The 16,563-nt window shown below is 41.6% G+C and overlaps 1 protein-coding gene across 2 annotated transcripts in view; it reads left to right on the top strand.

Annotated features, from left to right (window-relative positions):
* NTN1 (netrin 1) overlaps positions 1 to 16,563 on the top strand; it is a 106,463-nt gene that overhangs the window by 45,454 nt on the left and 44,446 nt on the right. For both annotated transcript variants that reach the window (XM_033139561.1, XM_033139560.1), the window contains exon 3: positions 15,508 to 15,696. In XM_033139561.1, coding sequence (XP_032995452.1) covers positions 15,508 to 15,696 — 189 coding nt within the window. The remainder of the gene's footprint in view (positions 1 to 15,507; positions 15,697 to 16,563) is intronic.

Genomic DNA, 16,563 nt, shown 5'->3' with positions numbered 1-16,563 from the left:
CAGTTGCTGGGCACAAAAGTAGGGAAGAGCTCTTGCCTGCATGCCCTGTTTGTGGGCTTTGTGAAGGCATTTGGTTGTCTGGGAGAAGCAAGGTGCTGAATTTGATCGACTTTTGGCCTAATCCAGCAGGAGTGGTTTTATGTTCCAGCTCTTGTGTGTTGTGTTTTTAGTTTTGCCTTGGCCAAGTTTAAAGATGCTTTCGACATGCAGATACTGTCATCAGTTTCAGTGTCCACTAAAGCCCTTAGTCTGGATCAGTAAATGCTGGACTTGCTTTGGATTTTGTTTTTGTTTTTTTGCCATAAGGGTATGCTGCAACCCCAGAATTTGCTCTGGACTATGATTTAGTGCTTCATAAAACAGTCTACCTCAGTCCAAAGCACTTAAGAGGCTGCTAGATTTTGTATTTCTTTTTATTGCTATAACTGTTGCCCGGTTTGGTATAAGTGGATGAAATGTGTAGGTATAATAGGCCCTCCTTCTCTTAGGATAAAGTCTTAAGGGAGGGGGGCATTTATTTCTTCTTAGTGCTTTTCAAGCCTTTCCCTCCCTCTACATAAGAGTACTCTGTTAATGCTTAGAGGCACCTGAGTTGAGGGCTCTCCCACTCCCTGCCTTAGGCCTCAGCCTTGTAATATATTGCAGAAGCAATGCTGATGTGAGATGAAAAGGAAAAGGTCTAATGGGTCTCCTTGGGGAGGGGGTGCAGAGTGGGGGGAGCAGGAGGGAGTTGGCAAGCAAAGGACTTAGAGGCGGCAGGAGTGGAGGGTTGGTGAGGTCTAGGGAGTAGGGGTTGGTGAGGTGGGAGGGGTGGCAGGGGTGGCGAAGTAAGCAGAGGTGCAACCTCTAGTAATAACAGAATGTCTTAAGGCAGACTTAGCTGATAAATAATACAGTAAATATATCACTTTGGATAGACTAAGGTGTGTGCATGCATGTGAAAAATTCACACATAAACACACACTAAGAATTTAATAATGTAAAGTAGACTACGGCTGAATAAAATCACTTGAGACAGACTAAATAAAACAGATTACCGGTACTGAACTTGCACCAACTCTTCAGACCAGAACTATTCAAAGGAGAAAAGTGGGGGTCCACTGACTCTAATAAGAACAAGCTAACAATGGAAGATTTAAATGTGAAGAAAAGAACTATAGGATTTAAAAAGAAAGGGTGGGCAAAGGGAGGGAGTGGGCTGGACTTAAGGAAAAGAAAAGTCTCACTCCAATTGCTCCACTAGAACTCTTTTAATAGCATTCTTCTTTCTCAAAGACAGAACTTGTGAAAGAGCCAGAAGCGCATAAAACCAAGGCTATTTATTTACCTCAGCATCCCTGCCCCAAAGCAGTGGGATTGGAGAGTCCAGGTAAAATAATTCCCTCTGATGGCAAGCATTGCCTGTCAGTCACCATGGAGCTTTCTCTCCCCCTTCACCCCATGCTAGATACATTAAGAGAATTAGGGAACATGAATAACTTAGGTACATTACATTAAATGAGCGTACTCTTATTTGGATACAATCCTTTAGTTTCGTGTTTAGCAGACACTTGTTTGTAGCATTGTTCTGATACCTGAATCACCAAGACATCACACAATGTTTTAGGGGATCCTTGCTTTGGTTTGGGGCACCTTATACAGATCCTACTTCACTTTGGATAAACTTAGAACTCCTCCACTTCAGCTTGGGATTCATCTGCTGCATACTTCTCATAAATACTATTCGATCAAGATAGTATTGGCTGTAGCTAGTATGTTTTTGGCAATATCTTGCAGAGTCAAATCAGTGAGGAAAATATAGAGTGAACTGGTCAGCAAGAGAACAACATTGGCAAGTACAGTGGTACCTCGGGTTACATACGCTTCAGGTTACATACTCCGCTAGCCCATGTTTTGGACTCCAACTCCCATCATTAAGAACTTTGCTTCAGGATAAGAACAGAAATCATGCTCTGGTGTCGCAGCGGCAGCAGGAGGTCCCATTAGCTAAAGTGGTGCTTCAGGTTAATAACAGTTTCAGGTTAAGAACGGACCTCCGGAACGAATTAAGTACGTAACCAGAGGTACCACTGTAGTTTTTAGTAGTGTCGCCTGGTCCATTATTGAGGGTGCAAGTTCCTTCTAGGGCTCAAAGATTTCCTAAGTTTTAGGCAAGGGTGGTCCAGGCAATTTCACTGTGGTACGGTAAATATTTACCGGCACGGTAAATATTCAAGAGGCAGAAAAGAAATATAGAGCGTTGCCCTCCATGACACTGTTTTGCTCAGAGAGCAGCATCCTTGGACACCTCCATGTGAAGCCTTAAATCTGCTTTGCTTGCTGTTTTCCCTTTTCTCCTTCTCTTGAAATAATTTTGAAACTGTACTACCAACAAATTCTACACACCCAGAAGCCAGGAGGCAAATTAAAATAAGTTTGAATTTAATTAATCATGGTTTCTGAAATTTTATTGGATCTACAACCACACAGAGTTTAGAAGCACTGCATATTTTATATTTTCTTCAAGTTTAAATTTACAATTCAAAAGCAATTTATAAAACCAGGTTATCACGCCTGCAAATGACCTATGTTTCTTATATTATACCGTAACATGAGTCCAATGTTGACCCTGGGACTGCCACTTCCTGCAGTGGGAGAAAAATGCCCATTGCTTATTAATACCTGTGAAATCATTTCCTGTAAATGTAGAAACTAATCATAGTGTAGTACTGTGAGTGGCACTTTATTGAAAAGAAGAGAGGCAGAAAAACAGCCAGAACGCCTTAGCACACACCAGGTGGTGACCTCGGTCGGTGCTGAACATGTTGCCTGTCCGCTGGCTGATGTGGCTTTAGAGTGAAACATCCAAACAGCTGTGAGGTGTTTGCTCTGACCCAGGACTTGCCCTGACACCTCCCTGTAATGCTTTTCATATCCTAGGCAAGTTGGTGATAACTCTGACCAGGGTGTCAGTCAAAGAAGCCATTGGTTCTCCTTCTCCCTTAGATCTCTCCTAGATAAAGCCCCTGGGCATAAACTGGCTGTGTTTGCTGAAGGGTCAGCCAGCCCCTGTTCACAAAAGAGTGCTCTGTCAACAATCCTCAAGGGGCGCTAGCATATCTGAGCAAACAAGCTCTTCACACCTGTTTAATGTTTTGAAAGCAAAGCCTTGGCCTGACAAGCTGCATCCAAGGCTGATTCCTTTTTGAAGATAGCAAACAAAAGGAAGGAAAGGGAGGACTGCTGATTTTAACACCCTGTGTTTCAGAATTGACTCTGGCAACACAGAGACTTTCCCTTTGCATCCATTCATGTTGACTTTCCGTGGTGCTATTCCGGGGTGGGACATTGGCCTATGCCTTGCAGGTCGTTAGCTGATTGATCTTTTCTTGTTTGGATATGCTAGTGCTGGGCTGAGGGATATGGTGAAGCATATATTGCAGCCCCACAATTCTCTCATTATTCACTGCACTCCCACTTTATGTTTATACTCTCATAAGCAGAACTATAAGACTGGGCGCCTTTTCTTAGCTTACCAATTAAATTCCATATGCCAGACGTGCAGTTCTTCTGTTCCGCATACTGTGTTGGCTTCTAGAATTTTTGAATATCTTCACAGATGTGAAGCAGTGACCTTAGGTAAGGAACACGGGGCAATGGATTCAAACTACAAGAAAGAAGATTCCACCTAAACATTAGGAAGAACTTCCTGACAGTAAGAGCTGTTCGACAGTGGAATTTGCTGCCAAGGAGTGTGGTGGAGTCTCCTTCTTTGGAGGTCTTTAAGCGGAGGCTTGACAGCCATCTGTCAGGAATGCTTTGATGGTGTTTCCTGCTTGGCAGGGGGTTGGACTGGATGGCCCTTGTGGTCTCTTCCAACTCTATGATTCTATGAACTCTCACAAATATAAGGATAGTAATACAGATTGGCTTAAAGAGTTGTGGTGGTGCTGTTTTTATAAAAAAACTTTGCTTTCGTTGATTTAAACTTAACAACACAACAAATATTATCAATAGCCAAAACAAGTAGCAACATACATGTAGATAAGCATGTCAATCAGAAAAAAGTGACAGAGCCCATTACAGTACAACAGTGATATTGAAAGTTGGTGCAGAATGTCATAGGTGTGAGAAATATACCATCTTCAATGTGGAATGTGTTGCTGAGGATTGACAGGCCACTGCATTCCTGTGAATAAAGCTAATAAAAGGGAACTACACCATGTCCGTCTAATGATCATCCTTTGATGATACATGAAATACTCAGAGAGCAATACCCCCCACAATGGAGCACCATTCTGGTGCCTTCCATCACCTGGTCACTTCTAATTTGCACCAGTTAAAGAGCTGTTGTAAGGAATACTGAGAATTATATATCTGCCATGTTCCAAATGCTCTAAAATACTATATAAATACTCTGAAACTTACTTGTTTAGAGAAAATATTTCTGATTGGCAATCTTATTCTTATCACATCTGCTGAAAGGAAGGATTACTCGGTCAAGAGAAATGCAGAGACCATGTTAGGGCAATACCTGCGTTAGGTCAACTCAAATGCCATGTGTTTAATTTGTTCTAAATATACAAAAAGAATTGTACAAATTAAATATGAATTGAAAAAAGAGAGAGGTTCAACCTCTGTAGACTTAAAAGGAAGCAGTGATTTGTTGGAACTGATTATGGTCTCTTTATAACAGGGATGTAATTTAATGTCATTTGAATAAACCACTTAAATTTAATCAGTTGATATAGTTAAGAGGACATGCCTACTCAGAAATAAGTCCTATTGAGTTCAATGGGGCTTACTCCCAGGAAAATAGGCACTGCATCCTTAGAAGCGTTAAAAACACACTTGCTTCTTCTACAAGGTCACATTAGTTGTGGTGTGTTGTAATCCGGAATGAAAAAGAAAGAATTAAAAATAGCCTTTCCTTCTGTAAATGAGGGATACATTTCATTCACAAAATGGTAAATTGTTTATTTAGATCATTTTATTTTGTTAACTGCTTTGAGGTTTGTTTTTTACAATCAAATGGTTATACTGTATACATTTTATTAAACAAAATAAATTTTGAATCAAACCTCCCCTCCTTCAGTATATCAAAAAGGGGCTATTTTTGCAATCCTGACAATGTACAGATTTTAAGGCAATGCATTTTAAGTGACGGAAAACTCAGAGATGCAATTAAAAATCTTTTTTAAAAACCTGTCGTTCTAGCATCACATTACAACACGTGAGCTATTTCTATTCTGATTTCAGCTTCATTGCCTAAAACGTGCTCAGCTTTATACTACCTGGGTTAATAAATTTGTCTCTAGGGGAAAAAAACCACAAACCTCTTCAAAAACGCTTCTCCACCAAAATCATACCTGTATGTTTTCCCCTGTTGTGAAAATAGTAGCTTGGGGAGCAACTTTCACCGAGCATGGAGTAAAGAATTAACTCCTCCCTCCACATTATGCTTTTAAACATCTACCCTGTTCACAAATTGCTGGCAAATTTGACCCACAAACACTCCTGCCATGTTTCTCATCAACCTTGGTCCCCATTTTCTTTCCTTTTCCTTTCCTTTCCTTTTTGAAGGAAATTCAGTATCTTCTGCACTGCTTCACTCACTTTTTACTTTCTGTGAATTTTAAAACCTCTGCTTCTTTTTCTAACTACTGTAATAGGAAGAAGAGTTTCCCCCCATTCTTTATTCTGATTTTTCTATTTTTACACATTTCCCAAATATTATAGATGTATAGAAATATATTCTAAAATATAAATATGTTTTACCTCACATGTTGCATTTATTGGCTTCTCTTTTCTAGCTTTTTTTGTAGATTATGAATCTACAAGGATTTGCTGGGATGTAGCTTACTGGAGCTACATCCATTATTTGGCTAAGAGCCACATCCATTATTTGTCTAACTTACTTGCCTTCAGCTCTCCCTACTATTGGAAAAGCTGTGGCCTTTGGGCTGAAAAAGGTTCCCCACTCCTTCCCCATACTAACTAATCTTATAACATCAAGTATACAACACAAGTACATATACACACTTGCACTGAATCAGACCATTGGTCCGTCTCTAGCTCACTATTGGCTGCACTGACCGGCTATGGTTATGCAGGGTTTCAGACAGATAATTCTCCCCAGCCCTGCTGAACCAGATGCTCTACCACTAAGCTGCAACCCTTGCTCAGACTGGTTTTAAAATATTGTTTTTAAAGCTTCATGAGCTCAGTTAAAGAAATAAACAAACGAAGTGTGCATTTTAACATTCTGAAGTTTTCAAATTTGAATGAAGAATATTGACAAATGTAAACATTTCAGAATTCATTCAGGCCTGCCCGACTTAGTGAGAGTCCATTCCTTTCTCATATGATCTCTCCTCCCGGGGGTTCTTAGTGTCCCAATGAACCTTTATCCGTCCTGTTAGAAAACTCTATCAAGGTTGACATGCTCAGTGGCATCCAGCGCCTCTTGCATGGGGTAGAGAGTAGGCATGTGGAAAAACACAAAAGTTAAGCTTAGAGGAGTTACCACAGCAAACTCAACGGCTGGTCCTTTTTCTCTGATAATCAGCCACACTAGATGTCTGTGGAAAAGCATGAAACCCACATAATGGTTCTCATTGTTCAATATCCTGCCTGGCTCCTGAGACCCCCGCCCCATGCACACACTTTCACAGCAGGAGAATCAGCCACTGAATGATCCTTATCCTGGGCAAACAAATCATCTCCCACCCCCTGCTCCCAAGCTCCACCTTGGAAACTGGAGATCAAGCGTATTTTGGCCAAGTTGTACTACGGCAGCACAAACACTTGGTTTTGCTCTGTTGGGCAGAAACAAGCAGCTTGACCTGCCAACTGTTCCCTGGAGCCAGCTCTACATCTGAGGAAAACCCAGTGCTTCCCAAGAGCTGCAATCTGTCAAGCCTCTGTTAGCATGTCTGGCACATCAAGAGGCTGAGCTGAGGTTTGTAATTCATTGGCATCAGGAGGAGGACCCAGTAAGTGCTCCCAAAGAGCTCACACTGTGTTCTGTTTCCCTAGCACGAGTCAGGAGACTGGGCAGAGGGAAAGTTAGGGTTTTGCCAAGCTGACTGTGTGAAAAAGTCAGTTCTGGTGTGTTAGTGGCTATCTTTTGAGTCCCCCCCCCCCAAGGGTGCAAGATTCATCTATAATGGCACAATGTTACATGTCAGGTGATGTTGCCAGTTCCCTCTCCTGGAAGCTGTTTTAACACCCATTCATTGGCAATACTTAACCACTGTACTTGGAATGAAGTGACATTTCTACATTTACAGGGACCTGATATTTGAGCTACATGCACATCACATCTTAGTATTCCATGCTCATTAAACTGCAGTAACTGAGGACCACAGACCCAATCTTACGTATTTAGTTTTCTCACCTATATGAATTGGTTATTAGTAGATATCAAAGTGTGCTGGAAGGTTATCTTCACATATAGAATACAGTTGTACCTTGGAAGTCAAACGGAACCCGTTCCTGAAGTCTGTTCGACTTCCAAAGCGACTGACTTCCAAATCGTGACTTCTGATTGGCTGCAGGAAGCTCCTGTAGCAAATCAGAAGCCCCGTAAGCCCCCATCGGATGTTCGGCTTCCAAAAGAATGTTCGAAAACTGGAACAGTCACTTCTGGGTTTCAATTGTTCGGGAGCCAAAATGTCCGAGTTCCAGGGCGTTCGACAACCAACAACTGTATAGTTTGAACTTGAATCCCAACAAGATGGAGGCTCTGTGGATGAGTGGTTTTCATTTCTGTGTCAGTTGGCTGTTCTGAACAGGGTTGCACTCCATTTGAAGGAGCAGATACATCACTTGCGGGTATTCCTATACATCAGGGATGTCCAACAGGTCGATCGTGATCTACTGGTAGATCCCCTGGATGTTTGGGTAGATCGCAGTCAATCACTGCCTCCCTTTCCTCAGCATTGGTAAATTAGAAGCCTGCCCCACCCCTTCGCCCTGGCCTCCATTGTTGCACAATCTGCAGAACGAAAGACGGAGTTTACTCAGTGAGGCTGTTTGCTTCCCCAGCGATCTGTTGGTCTGCTGGTGAGTGGCTGTTCCTCTTCCTTCCCCCCAAAACCCCAAAACATGGCTACCCTCCTCCCGAAAAAAAGCTCAATGAATTTGACCTGAACCACCCCCCCAAAAAACCCCCCACAGAGGTAGATCACTGCCAGTTTTTAATTCTGTGAGTAGATCACAGTGTCTTGGGAATTGGCCACCCCTGCTATATATCTTTGGCACTGGAATGATATATTTGTCACTGGAGGCCCAAGCTAGGTGTGCTTTCTGACATCTTCAGCAGGTGTGACAACTTCAACCATTCCTTGATCAGGATAGCTTGACTAGGGTAGTCCAGGCATTGGTAATCCCCATATTTTTGTGGTTGGAAGTTGTTTTAAACTGTTTTTTAAAAATACTACTAATAGTAATAATAATGTGTTCCACTGTTGTGATCTGCCCTGGGACCTTCAAGTGAAGGGCAGGTAATAAACAAACAAATAATATTGAATTGTTCTGTGTGATGCTTTCCTTAATGGCTGGTCCAGAAGCTGCAGCTGATGAAAACCTTTGCAGCAAGGTTGCTAAATTAATGGATGATTGGCCTTTTAATAAATGCTTATTATCCATGTTGGCTATATGGATACTCAAGGCAATATGGCTTCTTCATGCGCCCCCTCCATGAGAAGTCTGAAGGGTAGCAACAGGATAATGGGCCATTTCTGCAGTGGCTCCACTGTTTGTGGAATGATGGCCTGTCACCTTCAGGTGCCGGACAAAAACTTTCCTGTATAACCAGGCCTTTGGCCTTTAACTATCTGTGGTCTTTTGTCAGTGGATGGAATGCTTTTAATGTTTTGGTTTTAATGTGTCTATATGGGTATTGTTTGCTTGCACATAAGTTGCTTTAGGCTGCCTTGAGAACAAGAGAAGCGGATAGCTGTCACCTACATGCCTTGGCTATGCACTTCCTGGAAGCATCTGGTTGACCATTCTTGGAAACAGGATGCTGTAGTTGGTAGATTTCTGGTCTAATCCAGGAAGGTCCTCTTTTATGTTGCTTAACATCTTCATATTGAAACCACGGCAGCAGCCGTAACATTTCAAGCTCAGGGCTAAGGTGTGACCTTAGAGTGAGAACAAAAATGAAAAAGCTCACAGCTCCCAAACTGTAGTCATTGCCCAGCCATTGGCTCACCCTGTGAGTCACTTCTATCCAGACTGGATTTGCAACATCCCATGGATAATGTGGTTCCTTTTCCAAGGTCTTATCCAAAGCAAAATAACATGAAAAGAGAACTGATTTTAATCTTACATAAAAAGAGCCTGCTGGATCAGGTCAATGGCCCATCTAATCCAGCTTCCTGTTTTCACAGTGGCCAACCAGATACCTGTGGGAAACCTGCTAGCAGGAGTTCAGCACAAAAACACTCATTCCTCCTGTGATTTCCAACAACTGGTATACAGAGGCACACTGCCTCTGAGAATGGAGTTGGAGCATGGCCATCATGGCTAGAAGCCATTGATAGCCTTATCCTTCATGAATTTGCCCCATCATTTTAAAAAGACACCTTAATTATTGACCATCACTGACTACTGTAAGTGCTGGTGCCGGGCTATTTTGCACCTTAGGCAAGACTAACTACTTGTACACCCCCCCCCCAATTGCTAACTTCAATTTTCAAAAAAGGGATGTCTTGCGGAAAAAAGAAAAGCGAAAAACTTGAAACTGAGAAATTTATTTTAAATTGCAAGAATAAGTAATACAACAATCTTTGATTATCTTTCTCATATACAGAAGACAATGTTTTAGCACACAGATCGTTTTGAACAATCTTGTGAATTGTGATGTTAAAATTTAAGTCTCTTAAAGGTTTCAATTTCAGGCACATCAATATCTCACTTTGTGTGCTGTGGCCTTTGCAAATTTTGTCACCAATTCCTTCTGGTCAAGTGGTGATGCTTGGGCATGTTCAGCTAATAGATGCCAAGTTAACTAGTCTCTTTCACAATATTGTTGAGCATTAAAAATATCTGAGAAAAGCCTGCTGGAATAAGATCACATTTGCTGCCCAGATAATAAAAACGTGCAGGGAATATATATCATTTCATGTATCTCTCTTGGCTGTTCCAGATTTGGTCACCATGACCTCCAATGGTGAGGGAACCAGAGAAAGACTGCAGAGGTTGGTTGAAGTGCATAAGTCCGAGGCACACAGGGAAGATTATTTTTTAAAGAACTCTATAAAAATGTGGGTAAAAGAATAGGTAGAAACAAATAATTCAGAAATAAGGTGATGAGAATCACAATGGCGCCTCAAAAGAAATGGTCTGCCTCTCATTATGAAATACAAAGATTTGGAAATTCTAAAAAAAAAAAGTTTGATAGTATCAGCATGTGAGATTAACAAGAACAACCAGCAACAAGTCTAGATAGAATATAAAAGCCTTGAGAATATTTGAGAAGCAGGTAGAAGTTGTGTGCAGAGAGGTTCTGTTTTCCCTGCAGCCAGAGTAAGCTGCAACAAAGATCTTAACCAGATAAGACTATGATTGCACAGACAAATAGCTTAAGCGGACAAATTGTTCCCAAGTGGATTCCAGTTGAGCGCTAAATAAACATTTGAGCACTAAATAAAGCAAGCCCTTAGGCATTTATTTCTAACTGGACATGCTGCTCTTCACTTCCCCTACTACAATAGGGATTTAATGCATTAACCTTGCATCAGGCTTGGCATCTGTATTATCTATAAGCCTAGTTTGCATGAAATGCTAAGTCAAACCATGGTTTAGTGCAAGCCAATGCATCAGTTGCAGGAGTGAACATCACAAACTGTGTACCTCTACCAGTTCTTCCTCCTGTTGTGCTATCCAGGTCTAAGACATGGTTTGGCTTAGCACCACGGCCAAGCCTTGGCACATCGTTTATCTCCCCTAGACAAACCACAAGCAGTTAAAACAAAACAAAAAACCCTGCCCCAACAATTTTGGCTATCAGCTCATGTTGGACACAACCCTAAGCCAAGCCATGGTTTATCCCTGGGTAGTAAGGCAATAGCAGAACTATAGGAGTGCAGGACCAGCCCGTGTGCCCAGCCATGTAAGCAAGCAAGCATTTTTAGCAATATAATTGAGTGGAAAACTCTGGGAGGGGAAAGTGTCGAGCAACGCCCATCTCTAATTTGCTGCTTCAAATACCCACTTCAAAAAACTCTATTTTCTTAACCCCTCCATATCCCCCCCCCACAAGTACTAAAGCTCATTTAAATGTGCAAATAGCCCCTTGGCTTAGGAAAAAAAATATCTTGTCTGATGCCACCCTGAGACTAATTTCTAATTGTTACATTTGTAAATCCGTATATCTGCATTTGAACATCCAGAGAATGGGTGGGGTGACTATATTAGGGAGGGGACAGTATAGGAGGCAGTCTTTACTGACAGGTGGGATTTCTTGCCCTTGCATAAAAGTTAAGAGAGCTAGAACATCCTCACCAATCCCCAAAACTGCACATGGAATTGCAGTGGTTGTGCATGAGCTCTTCTCTCATCATTCTGGAAACATCCCGGGGCTTAGAGGGATAGGGGATTTTTGCTGGCTGAGCGGGAAGTGTAGTGCAGCTTGATTCTTACACAGCCAACAGGGGGAGCTACCATGTGTTTTCACTGCCCTTGCTCCCTTTAAAAGTGAAGGAAGCCTAATCACTGCCTTCTGGCACATTGTCTAAATAAGACCCTATTCCCCTCTCCCCTAAGGTTGCTTTGGGGCATTACTTAGTTTCTAAAGTCACCACAATGGCAAGGAAAGGATTTGCCTGACTTTCTCTAAACCTAATCACTATCCAAAACAAAATAAAATAAAAAATTCCTTCCAGTAGCACCTTAGAGACCAACTAAGTTTGTTCTTGGTATGAGCTTTCGTGTGCATGCACACTTCTTCAGATACACTGAAACGGAAGTCACCAGACCCTTAAATATAGTGAGGGAGTGTAACTGGAACTAATCACTATCCCTTTCAGCTAATCCATTTCATTCAGAGTAAGCATCTGATTTCCAATGTGTACATACATTCTCCAGTTACCTATTTTGTGGCAAGGGAAGGAAGTAAATGTGTGTGTGTGTGTGTGTGTGTGTTTTAAAAGTGATGCTGTATTTTAATTGCATTTTCCTATTTGCTAAAATAATTGCAAAAAAGAAAGTAGATCTTTAAAGAAAAACATAATTGGCCAGCACCACCAACAAAGTGGACCCGAAAGAAAATAAGAGGCTCTCGCCAATGGGAGAGAAGCCAGTCTGATCTGTTACAGGAATCATGAAGTATGGGGAGGAGTCTCTTGTGAGACTTTCTCATTTCAAAACACTTAAAACTATACAACATTTAGAAGACATCTGAAGGCAGCCCTGTATAGGGAAGTTTTTGATGTTGGGTGGCTGGGACAGTCCAGTCAGATGAGCAGAGTATATTATTATTATTATTATTATTATTATTATTATTATTATTATTATTATCATTATTATTTATTACACTTGTGAGATGTAGACTCACCACCCCAAAGCAAGCTGCTCCACTCTTCTGGAATTGTCCCCCCCCCCCCCGCGACTCCTGTGGGTTCCCTGTGTTCCCTTGAACAAAATGGAACAGCTACGGAAGCAGTTGTTCAGGAGCAGCATGTTTACCAGAGCCATCAGAATTCAGCAGCTAAGGAGGAAAGCCATAATTGCATCACGTCCGGCCATCCAAGGGAATGGTACATGCTACATGGGAGCAATAGGATGTAACTGCTCCTCCTGGGCTTCTTCCAGCCTTTACTCTTTAGTTGTTTCTTTTTTATTAAATGTGCTGATGGCAATCATTCTTTTTTCTTTTCTTTTTTTGGAAGTTACTGTAATGGTAAGAGTATTTCTTAGCAAGTCCAATTCTTCCACGGGGCACCATAAAGCACAGCAGGCTAACAAGCATAATTGCCAATGAGTGCTGGCTGGAGGCCAGGCCAACCCAGCGGCAGGATTTTCAGAAGCTGGGCATTCAGGGACAGGGTGAAGACAATGGTTTCTAATCCATCCATCTCCACTCCTAATGAAATTAGAGCCTGTATGAGCTGCTGTTCCAACGGTGCCAGCGTGATTTGCAGGGCCTGGTTTCTGCATACAGGTGCATGGTGAAGGCAGGAAATAAGCAGCTACAAGAGTGTCTGCTTTGGATCTAAAGCAGCTAGGATGTGTTGTAATGTGTGATGCAGGACAATGGCGGCAGAACCCCAGACACAACAAAACCCCTGTGAGTTGGCACAGTAGAGCAGCTTCCCAGTGATTACTTGAGCATTAAGGAAGTAAAAACCTTGCTGCATTCCAAACCCTAACCCAGGATTAGAAATAGGAGAGGAGGCGAGATGCAGACAGCTTTTCTGCCAGGCTGGATACTTTATACTGTTTTATGAGTGGTTTAGATATTTTCTAAGATGGAGTGTGCACCTATAGGCAGGAATTCAATCACTACGGCTGGGGAAGGAAACCTGTGGCCTTCCTGATGTTGCAACCAGCATGGCTGACTGTCAGGGATGATAGGGGCTGTTGTTCGGCAGAACCTGGGGCAGTTCCCCACCTATGGACAAAAACCAGGCAGGCAGGGCAAGAATGGATGACACCAGAGTTTGCATGAGAGAAGGGGAAGTTCTACAGTACTCTTGTTGTTACTTCTGTTACTTTCTTGTGGGCAGAATAGAACAACAAACTTTGGCTACAGCTTTTTGCCACAGTGTTATCAACAGGACTTATAACATTGACTAATTGTATCTGAATTGTTGTTTGCTGGTCTGTAGCACTGATAAAAATATCCTACCCATTGCCTATGGCCTATTGTGCTAGGACTGAATTTAGTAGGCTATGTTTGGTTGGTGTGTGTGCATGCATGTGTTGGGGGAGAAACTGACTCACATTTGCTCTGGGATCTATAAATCCTCTCCCCAGCTCTATGCCGAAGGGAGAAAAAAAAATCAACATTTTGATTGGCCCAAGTCCTAACATATTTTCTCCTCCCTCCCTCCTATGCCTGGAATGGTTTTTAAACTTTTAAAATTGGGTAGCATTTCCTTTGCTAAAGAAGCTACTTCTTACTTCAAGTGACTGGTTTGTTGCTTTGGGATTGAAGGGCACCTGTTTAAGACCCAGCAGACTTCATAATATTGGTAAAAGAAACCAACATGTATTATGTATTTTACTTTAAAGTTTTATTACAAGATAAAAGCAAATAACTGTTCTTTCTTCTCAGTTGCCATATCCTCTGGGATAGCTCAGTCGGTAGAGCCTGAGACTCTTAAACTCAGGGTCATGGGTTTGAGCCCCACACTGAAGCAAAGGATTCCTGCATTGCAGGGGGTTGGACGAAATGACCCTCTATTATTATTCTGTTATCAATATATTATTATTCTATTTCAATAAGAGATAGTTTGGCAGTCCACATTAGAGTTACGACCATTTAAAACAAACAAACACCCACACCAAGAAGCTACATTGTAATTCTTAGGACTAATTAAGCAAATATAATGCCTTAATCTCCAACCAGCTGTATCAGGTAAACAAAAGAATAGGACTTTTCTCTTCCAAACCAAAGTGAGAAACCATGAGCCATGAAACCTTCATGATCAACCAGGAAGTCCAAGTGTGGATTTGCAGTGTTTGTTAGACATAGATGCATCTGTCAATTTTTAATTATCTCCATTTCTCATTATTTATTTATGAATGAATGAATTGGTTCCTATGAAGCATCCAGAGGCGATGCCACAATACAGTAAAACCATATATAAAGCACTTGCATTATATGAAAACAGTTTCAACAATTGCATATATAAAAGCAATTTCACATCCGATACAGATACTGATTAGGATTATTAAAAGAACACCACACCTTTGCTTAGAAGGCTTGTTGAAAGAGGAAACTCTTCAACTGGCACCAAAAGGACAGTAAGAGCAGCACCTGTCTTCTTTGTAAGCCAGAACCTAAATGAATGGGTGAAGATAACTGTTTTCATCCAAGAGTACTTGCAGCTGTTGCACCACAACCCTCTTGATCATCCTGGAATAGTATGAAATCAAAATCCTGGTGACTTGGTTGACACCAGAATTTTCTGTGGGAAAGAAAATTGGATCCTTGTGTAGTTCAGATTTAACTGACAAATTGTGATTTTGAATTGGTACAAACAGTTTATATGCTTAAAATGTGTCTTGTGTTTTCCATGAGAAAATAGAAATTCATGTATTCATGCTAGCTTGTTATACTACTTTGGTTGGCCCTGCCAAACATTTTCGGCTATAAGTTTTCTTGTATTATTTCCATCTATACTCTGAATAGGAGGGATGAGAACTTTGGGGCTTAGGGCATGCTTAAGGTGTTCTCGGGTTTGCTCAGATATATTAAGGACAAGTATCACTTTTGTCAAAGGTAATCCTAATTGAGTGCCACCGTTCACTGACAGCAACATTTCTTTTCTCTCTCCCCCCCTTTCTTTTCAGCTTGCAACTGCAACCTACATGCCAGAAGGTGCCGCTTTAATATGGAACTCTACAAATTATCTGGTCGCAAGAGTGGAGGTGTCTGCCTTAATTGCCGCCACAACACAGCAGGTCGTCACTGTCACTACTGTAAGGAAGGGTACTATCGGGACATGACCAAACCAATCACCCACAGGAAAGCATGCAAAGGTATGTGTGTCAGGGTAGCAGAAGCCAGGGGAATAGCGACAGGTTTACTAATGTCTTTCCTTCTCTGACATATCTGTAGGTGTTTTTTTTCCTACAGTCTTTGGTATGTTTATTCAGAAGTAAGCTCCACTGAGTCCAATGGGGCACATATGCCTGGGTAAATGTGCATAAGATGGCAGACTTATTGTCTGCTTCCAGCCTATTTATATTCAACATTACAAATTGTAGCATATGCCTTTGCATTGAATTCTCTGAACTCTTTTTGCCTCGCCTCTTTTTCTTCTTTACAGCCACACTCATTGGGTGAGAGTGGGGGAATTACAGAAAGAAAAAAGCCAGGCACAAACAGAGCAATCACACCTTCTGAGAGCCTGATTTGTGTCTGATTTTGGTCTTACAGTACTAGTAAAGGAGTTATGGCTCATAAACTTGGGTATACTATCCATTACTGAGCTTACTATAAAGAACTGAAGCTAAAAAAGTGAGTTGCTTATTATACACTGATCCTTATATATGGCAGCTTAGGCTTGCAACACTTGGAAGAAAGGTTATTAAGTGGGGAGGCTTTTGAACACAAACTACATGTTTGTAGCAGTCTATCATGGGAAAGAAGAGTGTCATATATTGCATGAAAGGAGGAAACATGCTAATATCCTAATTTTAAAATGGTTCCTACAACTTTTTTTTCCCTGTCTGGCATGCCGAAAAAAGTGTAGCTATCTAATGATGACGGTGTTAGGTAGACACTGTTTTTGCAGGACCTGGATCCTGGAGTCTTCAGGGCTGCCTTGTCCAGATGTACATGCTCAAAAGCAGGGATGCACTTAGGTAATGTTAGTCTCTGAACTTAATAGTCTTAGGTGCCGA

Source organism: Lacerta agilis, chromosome 2 (genome assembly GCF_009819535.1).
Source record: "Lacerta agilis isolate rLacAgi1 chromosome 2, rLacAgi1.pri, whole genome shotgun sequence".
NCBI lineage: Eukaryota > Metazoa > Chordata > Lepidosauria > Squamata > Lacertidae > Lacerta > Lacerta agilis.
This window is presented reverse-complemented; position numbering and strand designations above follow the sequence as displayed.